Source organism: Acipenser ruthenus, chromosome 8 (genome assembly GCF_902713425.1).
Source record: "Acipenser ruthenus chromosome 8, fAciRut3.2 maternal haplotype, whole genome shotgun sequence".
Lineage (NCBI taxonomy): Eukaryota > Metazoa > Chordata > Actinopteri > Acipenseriformes > Acipenseridae > Acipenser > Acipenser ruthenus.
Window position 1 is genome coordinate 22,386,591 of NC_081196.1, and position 16,258 is coordinate 22,402,848.

The window sequence follows — 16,258 nt, forward strand, 5'->3', positions numbered from 1 at the left end:
GTATAGGATAGCAAACACGATCAGTTAACTAGTGTTAAAAAAATACCACTGGGCTGACTGTTTCAAACAGCTTTTACAGCACACAGTTTAATTCAACTTATCTTGAGTTCTAAATCTTGAAATGCACTTTGATTGTATCTTTTCCTTCCAAAACCACACAAAACTATTTAACAACATACATTTATTTTAAAGTAATGCCATTACTACTGAGCACCCTCACCATAGTTGTTGTGTTGTTCGGACTCAAATACCTTCATTATTTACAAAATAAAATTGAAATAAATTGTCACAGAAACAAGAGTCTTACAAACAGATCCAGATTCCTTCTCACAATAACTCCATGTGGTTTGATTTCAGCAAATTGGTTAATTGTCTAAAACATCCTTAAATTAGAAACAATAAAATAAGGTGTGGCATGTGCAACCAAATAATCACAATTTGGTCTCATTTGGCAAATAACTGGTTTCAATTAACTGCTTTTTCTTTCACACCTAATCACCTGCAGTCAGTTTATTTGTCCTCTTTGGAAATGTATAATTTAAATAGATATTGCATAACACCTTACTGCTTTTAAGAAATAAGAATTAAGAATTAAATGGACATACAGGACACATTTTCAAATCACTGTTCATTTGCTTAAGCATATGACAAAAAAGAAGCCAGTGTGTTTGCATTGGTTAAAGTGTCCTGAACACCCTTTAGTGTTTACAACAACAGCACGACTTAGCATTGCTGTCTCCTGTGCTGTACTCTATGTAGGCCTATTACTGAAAATGTCAACATAATGATTGTTTTGATATTTTTTATTCACATACCCTGGGTCATAAATCTACTGAAGAATGAAACCAAACAAATGCATCAAATCTCTGCTGTGAACTGGCAGAAGATAAAAACAAGGCATTTAAAACTTGATATTGTATCCAAATAAAATGCATTTATTACATTGTGGACATGTGTTTTCTGTTCCTACACAATTCCTAGCATGTCAAGACGGTGTAGTATATAATAAGGGTTTGTGATAGGGGCTGTGTTTTGACTGGGAAGATGAGTATTAGAAACATTTTTAAGGATGGCAAAGAAACACTGGCTCGGTACTCAAAACTAGGGTTGGCCATGATCCGTAGCCCTAATTACAAAATATAGGATGCCATACAGTAGTTATAGTTAAAAAAAAAAAAAAATACTGTGCGCATTTCAGGTAAAAACATAAAGGAGACAACGCATATTTTTAATAATCCCTGCCACTGCAACTTCATATATGTGTAGAGATCACTATTTGGTAGTTAGTGTTGCGTGTGCAACCTAATCTGGACTTGTTTTATTGACAGCCATAAGAAGTAAATAGGGGAACAAGAGTGGCTGATTCATCGGTCCATAAGACCTTCTTCCAGTCTTCAGTAGTCCACTGGCGGTGCTTCATGGCCCAGGCAAGCCTCTTTGTCTTATTTTGCCATCTTAGCAATGGCTTTCTTACTGCCACTCGACCTGTCAAACCTGCAGCTCGAAGTCTTCTCTTCACAGTTGAAACTGAGACTTGCTTACTTCGACCAGTGTTAAGCTGTGCTTGAAGCCGCCTATCACGCAAGCTGTTGACTCTCAGAAACTTGTCTTCCGATTCTGTTGTGGCTTTGGGTCTGCCAGACCTTTTCCTGTCAAGAGTTTCCTCCAGTTTCCAAGTGCCTTTTGATGGTGTAGGAAACTGTACTCACTGACACCTTGGCTTTCTTTGCAATTTCTCCAAAGGAAAGACCTACACTTTTAAGGGTTATAATGGTCTGTCTGTCTTCCTTTGTTAATTGCCTTTTTCTCGCCATTATGAGAGCAATATACTACTTCCTGCAGTACAATACTGTCCAAATAATGCTTAAGAGGGTGTAGTAACACAGTCTGTTCCAACACTGCTTTTATACAGACAGAGGGTTTGTAAGTAATCAACAAAAGTTGGGACACCTGTAGGAATTGTTAGCATCAACTTTCAAGGCTTAATTTACTTCCATTGCTGCAGAACAGCTGTAAGTTGTTCACCCATTACTTACTCCCTGAAAAAGGCCTTTTTGTATAACTGAAATGTACATTATTTTTCAGTTTTTGGTAACCTAAACCTTTTTTTTTTTTTTAACCTCTGGCAGTTTACCGCTTACCTTTGTACCATTTCAGGTTATTCACTGGACTTGAACTGCTTAAATTTCAATAAAAACTGGAAAAATGGGGGTGTTCTAAAACTTTTGACCGGTAGTGTATATCTATCTATCTATCTATCTATCTATCTATCTATCTATCTATCTATCTATCTATCTATCTATATATATATATATATATATATAAATTCCCACACAATGCTATTTTTCCTGATTGCTAATTTAGAAACTGTTGCCAACTTCTGGTAAATTGTTGAAAAGCAAAACAGGTTAAAACAGGTTCTGATAAGTATTTCTCATTTCTGTACTTCTGTCAACTGTGTAATTTTCTGACTGACAGACATTTTTAGTTCCCCTTCGAATACATGTAAAAAAAAAAATAACTAAATAAATAAATGTTTTGGATATTAGTCCCAGCACTATATACAGTGCCTATAGAAAGTCTAACCCCCTTTCAAAATGTTCAAATTTTGTTGTCTTCTAGCCTGGAATTAAAATGCATTAAAATAGTTTTTTTTTTTTCATTTATCAACACATCCTACCCCACAACTTCGAAGTGAAAAAAATATTCTAGAAATGTGTAGAAAATTAATTAAAAATAAAAACTGAAACAGCTTGGTTGGGTAAGTGTCCCCCCCCCCCCCCCCTCCTTTGTAATAGCAATCCTAAATTAGCTCAGATGTAACCAATCGCCTTCAAAATCACACACCAAATTAAGTGGCATCCACCTGTGTTAAATTGCTGTGATTCACATGATTTCAGGATAAATTCAGCAATTCCTGTTCCAGTCTCTTTACTCCCAAACTCAATGCTGTTTGCGTGCGCACAGGCGCCCCCCCTTTTTTTTTCTTTTTTTTTTAAAAAGAGAATGCCATACTGAAACCGGAAATTCTGAAAGTACGGAGGGTGCATATACAGAAGTTTAAATCAGTCATAATAGATTAAATTAATAGCTTGCTTTCTTTTTAGGAAATGGGAACATTTTTTATATGCCTAGCCAAAAGTTTTACATGCCCCAGGGCATTACAGGCAATATCATTTTCAAACTATGTTAGACTATAAAATAATGTAATTTATTTAACATTATGGGTGAAATTTGGATTCTTGGAGAGGGCTAGAAAACCCTTGCTGATGGCTAGAAAACCCTTGCTGAAGACACAGACTTGAAAGTCTCCATGATGTATTTCTGTTCTATATTTTGAGTTATCTTCCTTGACCAGCATCCTATTCTGTCACTGTCCAATTAACCTTTCATTTCTCTGGACCCTAGAGGGATTCCTTTGAGGACCTGCTGGTTTGTCCTTTAGCATCTGCCATGGCCTTGAGATGCTTATCAAGTGACTTAATTTATACTATTGCAGATCCACTCTGAAGATTCCTTTTTGCATTGTCCTCATGAAGGTACATTACCTGAAGTACATGCTGTGAGGCTTTTCTGTTAACTTCATCATTATTTCACATGCTGATGGATTGCAACATTCTCTGTACTTTGTTTGAAGTTCCTCAAGATAGCTTCTGTTATTTGCCGTGCTTACCACCAAATGAAGTTGACATGAATCTGTATTTCTCCAAGTTAGCAATCCTTCCAGAAGACTAATGAAAATTAATAGATAACTGTATTGTCTAAATGATCTATTGTCTGTGTGGTGGATACTACCAGGACTTCTGAATGAGACTTCCAAGGAAGTATAGGGTTTTTTTGGTGAAAATGGTTTATCTAACTTTTACCAATTTTCAGGTTGTTTTTCTGAAAACGGACATCTACCGCACAGCTTTCTTTAAATAGGTATGCATCATTCGTTAGGTGCATCTTACATAAAACGTCCACCTGTGCATATGAAGGCAAAACAATTGAAGTAATTACCTTGCTTGAATCATCTGTCTCAAGAGAAGCTTCTAACTGCACCTCGATTTCATCCATAGTGCTCTCAAGACCAATGCCTCCCACATCATCTAGAATATTTTCTGCAATGTAAAAAAATGAAAATGATAAATCACAAACTATTCAAATGATGAAATGATATGCGTTTGTTTTACACTTAAATAGTGCAGGATTTAGTGAGGAACTCCGAATTGGACTTAATGTCAAGACCATTTGCAGTGTAAATATTTGGGTTTTTCATTCCTCAGCTGTTGAAAAAAAAAAAAACCCTGAATTAAACCAAAATTAAAAATTAAAAAAAACAGAAAATGACTGTAGACAAACGCGTGGTTTCACAGTACTCGGTTAGCACACATTTTAGCTTAGGCAAGGTAGTCTGAGGACTGGGACAGATGATCAGAATACTGTAAATCTGCCAAGTGTTTAACCTGTAGTATTTTGTATTTAATCATATCCTGATGTAACTATCACGATTATCTGCTGTATTATTGAATTGTGGTTTGTCACACTTGTACTTTGCTTGAACAAAAGTTATTGTATTTCTTGCTCTTATTGTATTACTTGTATTGTAAGACTTAATGTATTTGCTTACGATTATTATTATTATTATTATTTATTTCTTAGCTGACGCCCTTATCCAGGGCGACTTACAATTGTTACAAGATATCACATTATTTTTACATACAATTACCCATTTATACAGTTGGGTTTTTACTGGAGCAATCTAGGTAAAGTACCTTGCTCAAGGGTACAGCAGCAATGTCCCCACCGGGATTTGAACCCACGACCCTCCGGTCAAGAGTCCAGAGCCCTAACCACTACTCCACACTGCTGCCCCTGTAAGTCGCCCTGGATAAGGGCGTCTGCGAAGAAATAAATAATAATAATAATAATAATAATAATAATAATAATAACAATAATAATAATAGTCTATGATTAGTGTTAACAGGGATCTTTCAAACTAGTTGAAATTGTCTTATGAAAACATGAGTAAAACAATTCATTAGCACTTCCAATTCCAAAATTCTTTAATTTTTTTTTTAAATGGTAGTTTTTTCATTTATGTTGTTGCCTTGTATCTAGGTCTCTTAATCATGCCTGCTTATGATACATGCATCTTATTTGACCTTATCTTATCTGTACCAAAATGTAGTTTTTTATTGGAAATGTTGTTAAGTGTCTAGTAGTTTCCCTGCACAGGCATGCATGGCTGCTTTTGTTTCTGTACAGTCAAAACTGTTTGAGCTGTAAAAAATAGTGTAAAAATACAGATGCAGAGTAAATTTTCCCTAAAACAGCTCTCTTTAATAAATGAATTTCTCTCCAATATTAAGTTTTCTAATGTATTTAAGTAAGAGAAGCTGAGGACTGGGACAGATGATTATGAATTATACTCGATAAATGAACTGTGCCACATTTTTCAATATGTTTCTGAATTTAAATACTTACAAAATACACAATGCAGAAAAAGCCAGCACTCATTTTTCAATACCCAGTTGCAACAGTGGCTGGTGTTCAATATTCATAGAATCAGCACTTGACATTTACATTGACCAATCTTCCTTTGATATTCTTTCCGTTATTCAGATCTAAAAAAGTACTAATGCTGTGACATGTAGCCAAGTAAGGTACTGTAGTAAAAACAGTGGTGACACTATCATCTGTAGCACAGATAAATGAAAAGCAAGTACCTATTCCAATGTTTGGGAATTGTTTAAAATAAACTGTTTAAATTAACTTCTGCACCTGCTCCCTATTGTGAAGACAACAAGGAGCTATTGAGTATTAACTAGGCTGCATCGAGAAATTAATACTGAATTGCAACCTTAGGAGTAAAAAGGTATTCTATATACCAAGATCACAAAACTCAAATCCTGGCCAAATTCAGACAGTGAGAAGCCCAATTCAACAATTCAGCATACCTTGGCTTCGAGAAAATATGTCACTATACAGTTGTTCCTCTCCATCTGAGCGAAGAGGTGGCATTGAGCAGTACTTCTTATTCTTATCCACAGGGACTGTGCTTATGGCCAAGGAAAGCGAGGGCTGAGAGACGGCAGATTTCATGTCTGAAACATTCCAATGACTAGCATCTTTGCTATTAAGCTGCAGAATTTCATCGCCTGCTTTTAGACCTAAGCATAAGAAAAAGGCATTTGAATTTCATAAATTATACATTCATTTTATCCAACAATATTTAAAGTCAAAACTGAAATATAAGCCACATGAGATGCCAAACGTTATGAAGAATAAATAAAGACTTTATGATCAAGTAATGTTAACTTGGGCTTCCAAGCGGCGCATCCGATAAAGGCACTCCGCCCGGAATGCAGGATGCACCCTATAGCTTAGAGATTGCCGGTTCAAATCCAAGCTATGCCACTGCCAACCGTGGACGGGAGTTTCCAGGGGGTGGCACACAATTGGCCAAGCACTGTCCGAGCGAGGTAGGGGTTAGGTCGGCTAGGGAGTCCAGCGACCCCTGTGGCTGGCCGGGCACCTGCAGGCTATCCTGTACGCAATTCAGAACTGTGTGGTCCTCCGACACTAAGTTCTGGATATGGCTAAAATGAAGGATACAGCAAATTTGATGTGTGTGTGTATGAGCAATATATATTATTGCACTTAATTACCTTTAGCAAAAGCTAGACCACCTTCCTTTACATCTGTGATGTATATTTGCTGCACCCCATCCTCTTCCAACACCGACATTGAAAAACCTACAATTGGGTAAAACAGTGTAAATAAGTTTAGTTTTCACCTGTAACAAATTGAATCAACTGCAGTTTTCAATTAAAACTGGAGACTGAAACATTATTCACACATTATAAAATATAAAAAATATAAAACATATGCATACTTTTTTTTCATTCTAACCATTATAAAAAATATAATCTAAAAAGCTATGTTGTTTATTGAGTGAAGTACTGGATCTTTTTAAATTCAACAAAAAATAAATTCTGCTTACCATAACCAATAGCAGATGAATCATTCTTGTCAAACTGAATGAGACTTGTCATTTTTGGACAAATTTCAATCTCCTTGTAGAACTAAAATTATAAACATTTTGATTAAACTCTTCAATTATTAAAGCAGTTTAACAAGGAGTCATAACTAATTCATATATGATTTGAGTAGGCACTTTTTTTTTGGTCCTGGGATTTATATAAACTACAGAGACTTATTTCCTGGGTTAAACATTTGTCTAGGAAAGCTAACTGATATCAGTTATTCTAACAATGCTTAGATCAATGTTAAAAGCGTAGTATTGGCAAATAATAACAAAAACTGTTGTTGGCTATATACTTAGCTCCGACTATTAAACACTTTGTTTTCAAGATTAACTGACTAAACCCTAAAACTAGGGTTTATAAAATGAACATTTTACATTTTATAAACCCTAGTTTACAAAAGTGAATTGTTGAGGCACAAAGTAACCCTAAAATAACAAATTATATAATGTGTTGTATATATATATATATTTCCCAACATAAAACCAATGTCACCTTACAATAATTGATTTTGAGTTTCAGTGTTTTAAAATAAAATATGAAACAATGAAATTTCAATGTACCACTTTTAATTCAGTAATATGAGAGAATTGGTCAGGGGTCTGAATAATTTTATATATATATATATATATATATATATATATATATATATATATATATATATATATATATATATATATATATATATATATACACACACACACACACACACACGAGAGAGAGAGAGAGAGAGAGAAGATTTTGGAGTAGAGTTCTTTTTTCTGCTTAAAGGGCTATAGCAATATAAAAAATGTATTGTTTTAAGAACATGAAACACCTAGAGCGTAGTTCAGTTTCTGTGCATTTTCTCTCTCTTCTACCTTCGCATTTACAAAATGGTGCTGAAAGACTGCAGAGGGTTTGACTATCCTTTGTAAATATACCCATCAGCTTTCAAATGTCTGGTGCTTACCATATCATGAATATGTTCTTCTGGCTTGGGTATATAAAATTGTACTTGGTTTTCAACTAAAAACTTCAGGCGCACATAGTATTTGGCAGGATCTAGTTGGTGAATCTAAAACAAAAATATTGAAAAAATGTAAGAGCTTCAGTTCCATTCCCCAAATGCATGTACAAGGAAACTGCTTCATGTCTTTATAAAGGCTATGAAATAAAAACTATGCTCTTCTATTAAGAAATATTACAAATGAGTTGGTTTTAAATACTAGTATGAGTAAAAGTGCTGATACTGCATTAAGCTACCACATCTACTTTCTACTATCTTCTCATTTTAAAATTATCAAGTATTTTACCAGAACAGTCACAAAGATCAAATATCTAGCACTCATTCCAGGTTTATGCTTTATAAATGCACACTACAAGCAAGCAATCTAAGGATCCACAGACTTGGATCTTAGGCTGAAATTAGAGAAACCTGTAATAAACTCCATGTTGCTTGATATTTGATCATTCACTTTAGAGAATTACTATACCAGGTATGACAGGTTCTTAATTCTGATGGTGATTTGAGGTAACATGATGTTGATCAAACAAAAACAGACAAACAAAAGAACAAAATTAACTGACACAAAAAGACAGAAAGAAAGAGAAAAGGTTACAAGATGTTATATAAATGAAAGAGAAGACAACAACAAAAAAGCCTTGTTATATAGCAGCTCTAATAATGACATTGTGAATGGGGGTGCCCTCCACCTACACAAAAAGTAGGCTACATACCATGTACATAGTATTTTAAATCTGAACAATTATTAGCACAAAAGTTGAGAGCTAGTCTATAACAATATGGGTTTTGCACTGTAGGCAGCCGTATCTACGTAGTGGATACTTATCTTTTGTTATGTGTTTTTTTAATGGTTTTACTTACAAGGCAAGGCAGACAGTTACCAGCCTAATGTAATGGAGTTTAAGAGATCTGCCGGACTCAAAATGTCACACTGTACTGCTTCTCATGCTTATCGCCAAACACTGGAATCTTTATTTATGAGTGTCCTTGCTTTCATAGAACTAATACTACAGCATTAATAGCCCTAATTTGGAAACTAGTTTAAATGGTATTTGCTTTACTATAGAAGGAGCCAACAGGAGTGAGGTGTCGCTGGTCAATACCTGCTCTGCTAATGCAACATGAACGCTGCTCATCTGTTACTGAAACTTGATATAGCAACCCCGAGTTTTTCTACTTGCTGTCTGTCCCAGTTTTCTCTACAATCCTAATATTATGCAGGTAAAGGGTTTAAAGCATGGATGATGTATATAGTGTAGAATGAGCTTTTAAAATCTTTTACACATTTAATAAATACCAATGGGCAATGACACCATCAGCCGTAGCATCAATGATTATTGTCTGCAGTATATTCTGTACAGTGCTCCACCTTTATAACGCTGTAGTTGGAAGCCATAGTTAACAAGACCATGCTATTTGTGTTCCGCCTGAGAACAAGAAAGAAACTGCTAGTATAAAGGGCCACCTTATAAAGGGGGAATACTGCATTTTCTTACAGGTTCTTAAAACTGCCCTGATACTTTGTGCACTTTCAAAATCTAATAAAACAAAAGCTGGTCATACTGAGGATTAGCATGTTCAAAGCAAGCTTTACAATGTGTATGTTCGGCATGTTACTGATAACTTATCTTTAATTGTTTATTCTGTACATGAAGGTTTCTGATCATTTTACATGTGTTTCTAATAATTTGAATATACTAGATGACCAATTATAAAAAACATCTTTAGCTAAAAGCCAAACAAATTCCCTTTTTTATTGGTCAGTAAAGTTGTAAACAACATTCTCATGCATTCAGCATGCAGTGCAAATAAGAGCTTCTTTATTCCGGCAGCAATTATATAAAAAGACAAAGAAAAACAAACTGCAGCCCATTTGTTTCATTCCTACCTTGCAGATCATTTTAAGAATGTCCAGTGGTAAATCTTCAGGCTGGATTATTGCCAGCACTGGCTGGTCATTTGGGAGACAAACCCAGGATGGGGTGAGGTATTCAGGAACCCAAATATCACTGTCTGGGTTGTGCTGTTCGACAGTGTTCAGTGCTGCTTCAGTCTCCTTCTGTATAGAAATACAATACGCTATTTCTACATTGTTTCACTCCACAGTTATGTACATGGTGAATCTAGAACTTCAAATACTCAATATAAAAACTTTAAAGAAGTCATGTTAGTTTTGGCTAATGCCTTCAACATCTTAATTGGGACAGTTGCTATTTTTTTTACTAAAAATAGAAGTTGATTTTTGGTAAATAGCAAAGGTATCTCTGGGTACTATTTGGAAACTCTACTACTAAGGTTAGCAGAAATTATTCAGTGGGTCATATTTCTTATACATTACTTTTATACCTGCTCACCCACTACCTCATGTTACACATGCACGTTCTTGCTCCTACATTCTTTTATTTGACAAAATTAAAAAAGAAGGGACTGCTGAAAATGATTCCTGAAAGGCAGTGAGCACTAATAAGTGTATACAAGTCAGAGAACAGTAATCAACATACTCATTTAAACTAATTGACATAACGTTGAAGAACTCTATTAGAATGTAAGTGTGCGGCTGAAATCCTTAGCTCTTGAAATGGGACAGGACTTATATAACACATATAATTATGTTAAAATTCTCTTTAGTAACATAATGAGCTTACGGTGCCAACTCCTACAGGGTCATCAAACATTCCATCTAATGATTTCTTCACTGTGTCTTCACCATCAGCAAAAACCTGAGAATAAAGTGGAATTTAACTATTGTAACCAAGCAGCCTTAAATAAAATCCTATTATCTGTAGTTCTTGTTTTACAGCTGCTAACTGACCACCAGGATTTACACAGATGACACACAGTCTCTGGGATTTCATTTTGACTATCCTGAAACCACTGTCTGTGCAGCAACTCCAGTCGGGCGTAGCTTCCTCACAGCCACTGGGTTCCAAGTCAATAAACTTTTATACAAAATATAAATTCACATAGTCTCTTAAACCTAATTTAGGATTTTCTTAAAAACACTTTTTCCAAGCTAAAAGTGAATTGATTTGGACCTCATGCCTCCATTGTTAGTTTTGAACACGGTTCACCACACAAACAGGTTTAATTTCCTCGACTTATAAATACCTCAAAGAAAATGAGTTCACAGTGAACACAACAAAATCACCATAGGTTCCCACAGTGCAACTGCAGCTCTAAAACACTAGAGGGCGCTCTTTAAGGCTCATGTTAATGTACAGTACCATGACAGTGAAGCCAACACTACAACGTAAATTCCATGGCTTAAATTAATAGAGGATAGTTCCACTTTGAACTCTTATCACAGTCATCTTAAACATTGTATACACTGAAACCACACGAGTGTCTGGCTTCAGAGACTCTATTAGCACTAATATGTGACTACCTTATCTAAGTTAACATTAGGTTTTCTAAGATTTGTGCTAAACTAGGTCTGTGAACCAGTAAAGAAGGAAATACAGTTATTAATCTTACACACTTCAACTGTAAGTTACACTTTCTGTTTTTTGGTTTTCAAAACATCAAACACTACCAGTATTTATTTTCTTACAAACAACGGGTTGTTCCGTTATTGAACTTCTATGAAAAGTTCAATATTTAAAAAGTTACCAGTTAACCACTTTTTAGTGGTCCTACAAAAGGGATTCCTCTGTACTAAATTTAAGAAATAAAATGTAAAATTCACTATAGTGTATTATATTTCATGACCAATGACTTAACGCTCTCATTGTTCAAAAGTATTGTGCCTTATGTAGTTTTTTCAAACATGCAAACCTGGTTTATGCTGGGCCTTCCCTTCGTCATTTTCTTTGAGGTAGTGTCTAGCCCCCAAAGAGAGGAGAACCTGCTTTTGCGTTTGCTGGCCGACCGAGACATCACCTGTGTCCTCCGCCTCACCCCAGACTCTGTGCGTGCTGCCACCTGGCACGAAAACAGAATTAATTACAGGGAAACCAATAATTAGTCTTCAAATGTAGTAATTATATATATAATTACTACATTTATACACACACACACACACACACACACACACACAGACACAGTGCCTTGCAAAAGTATTCAGACCCCTGACCAATTCTCTCATATTACTGAATTACAAATGGTACATTGAAATTTCGTTCTGTTTGATATTTTATTTTAAAACACTGAAACTCAAAATCAATTATTGTAAGGTGATATTGGTTTTATGTTGGGAAATATTTAAGAAAAATAAAAAACTGAAATCTCTTGCTTGCATAAGTATTCAACCCCCACACATTAATATTTGGTAGAGCCACCTTTGGCTGCAATAACAGCTTTTGGAGTAAGTATGTACCAGCTTTACACACAGTGTTGGAGTGATTTTGGCCCATTCTTCTTGGCAGATTTGCTCCAGGTTGTTCAGGTTGGTTGGACGACGTTTGTGGACCGCAATTTTCAAATAGTGCCACAGATTCTCAATGGGATTGAGATCAGGACTTTGACTGGGCCACTGTAGGACATTCACCTTTTTGTTCTTGAGCCACTCCAATGCTGCTTTGGCTTTGTGCTTGGGATCATTGTCCTGCTGAAAGGTGAATTTCCTCCCAAGCTTCAGTTTTTTAGCGGACTGAAGCAGGTTCTCTTGCAGTATTTCTTGTATTTTGCTCCATCCATTCTTCCTTCGATTTTAACAAGATGCCTAGTCCCTGCTGATGAGAAGCATCCCCACAGCATGATGCTGCCACCACCATACTTCACTGTAGGGATGGTGTGTCTTGAGGCATGGGCAGCATTAGGTTTGCGCCACACATAGCGCTTTGAGTTTTGGCCAAAAAGCTCTATCTTGGTCTCATCTGACCACAAAACCTTTTCCCACATCGCAGCTGGGTAACTCTCATGCTTTCTGGCAAACTCCAGACGTGCTTTCAGATGGTACTTTTTGAGTAACGGCTTCTTTCTTGCCACCCTCCCATACAGGCCAGTGTTATGCAGAGCTCTTGATATGGTTGAGTGGTGCACCATTACTCCACTCCCAGCCACTGAACTCTGTAGCTCCATCAGAGTGATTGTTGGCCTCTCTGTGGCTTCTCTCACAAGTCTCCTTCTTGTTTGAGCGCTGAGTTTTGAGGGACGGCCTTTTCTTGGCAGTGCCTGGGTGGTGTGATGCAGCTTCCACTTCCTGATTATTGATCCAACTGTGCTCACTGGGATATCCAAACACTTGGATATTATTTTGTACCCTTTCCCTAATCTATGCATTTGTATTACTTTATCTCGAACTTCTGTAGAATGCTCTTTGGTCTTCATTTTCCTTCAGATTCACAGCTTGACCAATGATCCTTCAACAGTGGGGTTTTTATCCAGAAAATGTGACAGCAACTTTAATGGTTCACAGGTGGAGGCCAGTGGTAAGGTAATTGCGTCCTCGTTAGGGCAATTTCTTTCATCGGTGTAAACTGGGAGCTTCCACAGCACAAGGGTTGAATAGTACAGAATACACAGTTTTTTATTTTTCTTAAAAATATTTCCCAACATAAAACCAATGTCACCTTACAATAATTGATTTTGAGTTTCAGTGTTTTAAAATAAAATATGAAACAGAACGAAATTTCAATGTACCATTTGTAATGCAGTAATATGAGAGAATTGGTCAGGGGTCTGAATACTTTTGCAAGGCACTGTATATTAATACATATCATTTATAAAAATAAGAATTTAAAAAAAATAAAATAAAAACAGGATCAACACAGCAAGCTCTTGAGCCTCTATTTAAAAGTTTTAGACAACAAAAAGTAAACAAACCAGATTATGTGTGTGCACGCATAGTGATCTCTATGGAATGCCATCTGGGTCAAAAATGCGTCATTCTGAAATCTCTTAAACAGTGTCCAATTTGCTGTAAATATTTAGTGATTTTTAGATAGATTTTATATATTAGGAGGCTGTGTGGTCCAGTGGTTAAAGAAAAGGGCTTGTAACCAGGAGGTCCCTGGTTCAAATCCCACCTCAGCCACTGACTCATTGTGTGACCCTGAGCAAGCCACTTAACCTCCTTGTGCTCCGTCTTTCGGGTGGGACGTAGTTGTAAGTGACTCTGCAGCTGATGCATAGTTCACACACCCTAGTTTCTGTAAGTTGCCTTGGATAAAGGCGTCTGCTAAATAAACAAATATAACATTCCACATAACAAATATATTTGTTATGTGGAATGTAATAAATGAGAACCAAAAACGGCGAGTTTTTCTCTTCGTTTTACAATGCCATTTACACATTTGTTTTATTTGAAGTGTTTAAAGTAAAATTTCAGTTTTTGTTTGTTTGTTCAGCTGTATATGGATTCTGTTCAGCTATAAACTGGATTATGCAGCAGTCTGCAAAACAGACGGAGACAGAGAAAAACTTTGCTAACTATACGGTATGAACTTAAACATTTTCTGTTATTTATTTATTTACGTATGCTGTATCGGCTATATTTAAACTAAATATACAAGTCAATATTTAACTTTCTATGCTGTATCAGCTATACTTAAAATATATAATCTTGTATTTACTATCCAATGTTGCCTAACTTATTTTTTGACTGACTCATATTAAATATGTACTGCAGACTTTGCCATAGTGGAAAATGAAATGCCCCCCCCCGGAAGACTCTTTTTACCTTCAGTGGCTTCGGGCATTATAGCCCCCCTGTCGGTAACAATAGTCTTACCTTGGGTCAATCATTTTCTGCTATAGCCCTCCTCTCCAGTTCATATTTACTTTATATTGGTTTACTCTGTTTAGTCAATTTGGTTATGAGAAGAAAAAAAAAAAAGAAGAACTTTCTCAGAAATACCCAAACTGACACACTCTGTCAGTGACATCACACACACACACACACACACAATCACACAATCTGACAGGCAGGCTGCTGTAGATTAGAGGGAGAGGTTGGCACTAACTGGCAAAATCCTTTTTCGTCAGGTCCAATTCTTCTTTCTCATTTCGCGAAAAAATAATTTAAAATCTAAACATTTAATGGCAAACCATCGGGTGTCCAAACGAGTGAAACGACCCACGGTTGTGTCTGTCTGCAGCCCCCCCCCCCCAAAAATAAAAGCAGAACACAAGATGGCGACTCCGCAAAAAAAGAATAGGGTCTGACCAAAAAAATTTTTTTTTTTGTGATGGCCACATTCTTTTTTCATATCGGACATATGAAAAAAAAAAAAAAAAAAAAAAAGTGCAAATCCCATTGAAAACAATGGGGGATGAAAATGTGAGTAAGTTTTGAAATTATTCATATTTTCACATGAAACAAAATGCAGGTATACTCAGTCACCCTAGCGTGTTCTACCACAAAAACCGCACAAGCGACTGGAATGCTACTGTCCACATCAAGAGATCTACCCCAGAGGACAGTGCATACTGAATATCAAGCAAATCCGTCAAACAACTCAAAAGTTATTAAAGGGCAGAAATGTAACATAGAATCCACAGTAAAACCATAACTATAGGGGTGCTACCGCTCCCCTATAATCTATATACATCACAAGCATGGGTATATCTAGCGTGGGATACATTTGTGTTACCCCTCTTGAATGTGATAAGATGCTTACCAGCACTAGTTTTCAATGTCTTTGTTTACATTCCAATCCAGTGATGTGCTGCTGAAATTCAGGACGGAGCTGTGCTTCGGCAGCTCAAACAAACACTGCCATGAGAAGTGTTTTATAGCAACTTTAAAATGTCTGAAATTATTTCAGAATGCTATTGTTTTGGACACTGATTTCCTTGAGAATGCGTTTAATCAGGAAATGCCAGTTACCGATCTGCCTTATCTGAACAGCATGTAGCCCCTTCAATAACACTGGTAAGTGTAGGAAACAAGGCTGTAAATTGATAGACTGACCTCAAGGTTCTATCTGAAAAGATGCTTGTGAAGCATAGTCTGTTGACAATGAAGGTAATGGTCCACCTGGTAAAATAATCCCTGAATGAATTGATCTAATATAAAATATGTACATGGCAGTCATGGCATTGTCTGCAATGTTATAGAATATTTAGTTTTTAAAATGTTCACAATTAATCAATTCATAAATTGTTGCTGAAAATATACATTTTTGTTTTCTTCCAGAAAGTTTTCATTTCTATTTTTTTGTTGTATTTTATTTTATTTTTGCCTTGCTTGTGCTATACTGATGTTATCACAAACATATTAATGGGTTTGTTTGCACATGGTTCATTATTTTTAAACTGCTCCTATTTGTCACGCCTTGTT

General features: G+C 36.0%; 1 protein-coding gene across 5 annotated transcripts in view; it reads right to left on the bottom strand.

Moving 5' to 3' along the window:
- Window positions 1-16,258, bottom strand: part of LOC117407339 (rho guanine nucleotide exchange factor TIAM1-like) — an 87,403-nt gene that overhangs the window by 15,833 nt on the left and 55,312 nt on the right. For all 5 annotated transcript variants that reach the window (XM_059028709.1, XM_034012258.3, XM_059028711.1 and 2 more), the window contains 8 exons: window positions 11,812-11,958; window positions 10,683-10,757; window positions 9,926-10,096; window positions 7,984-8,088; window positions 6,989-7,070; window positions 6,654-6,740; window positions 5,943-6,155; window positions 4,003-4,103 (listed from right to left, as the gene is read on the bottom strand). In XM_059028709.1, the coding sequence (XP_058884692.1) occupies window positions 4,003-4,103; window positions 5,943-6,155; window positions 6,654-6,740; window positions 6,989-7,070; window positions 7,984-8,088; window positions 9,926-10,096; window positions 10,683-10,757; window positions 11,812-11,958 (981 nt within the window). The remainder of the gene's footprint in view (window positions 1-4,002; window positions 4,104-5,942; window positions 6,156-6,653; window positions 6,741-6,988; window positions 7,071-7,983; window positions 8,089-9,925; window positions 10,097-10,682; window positions 10,758-11,811; window positions 11,959-16,258) is intronic.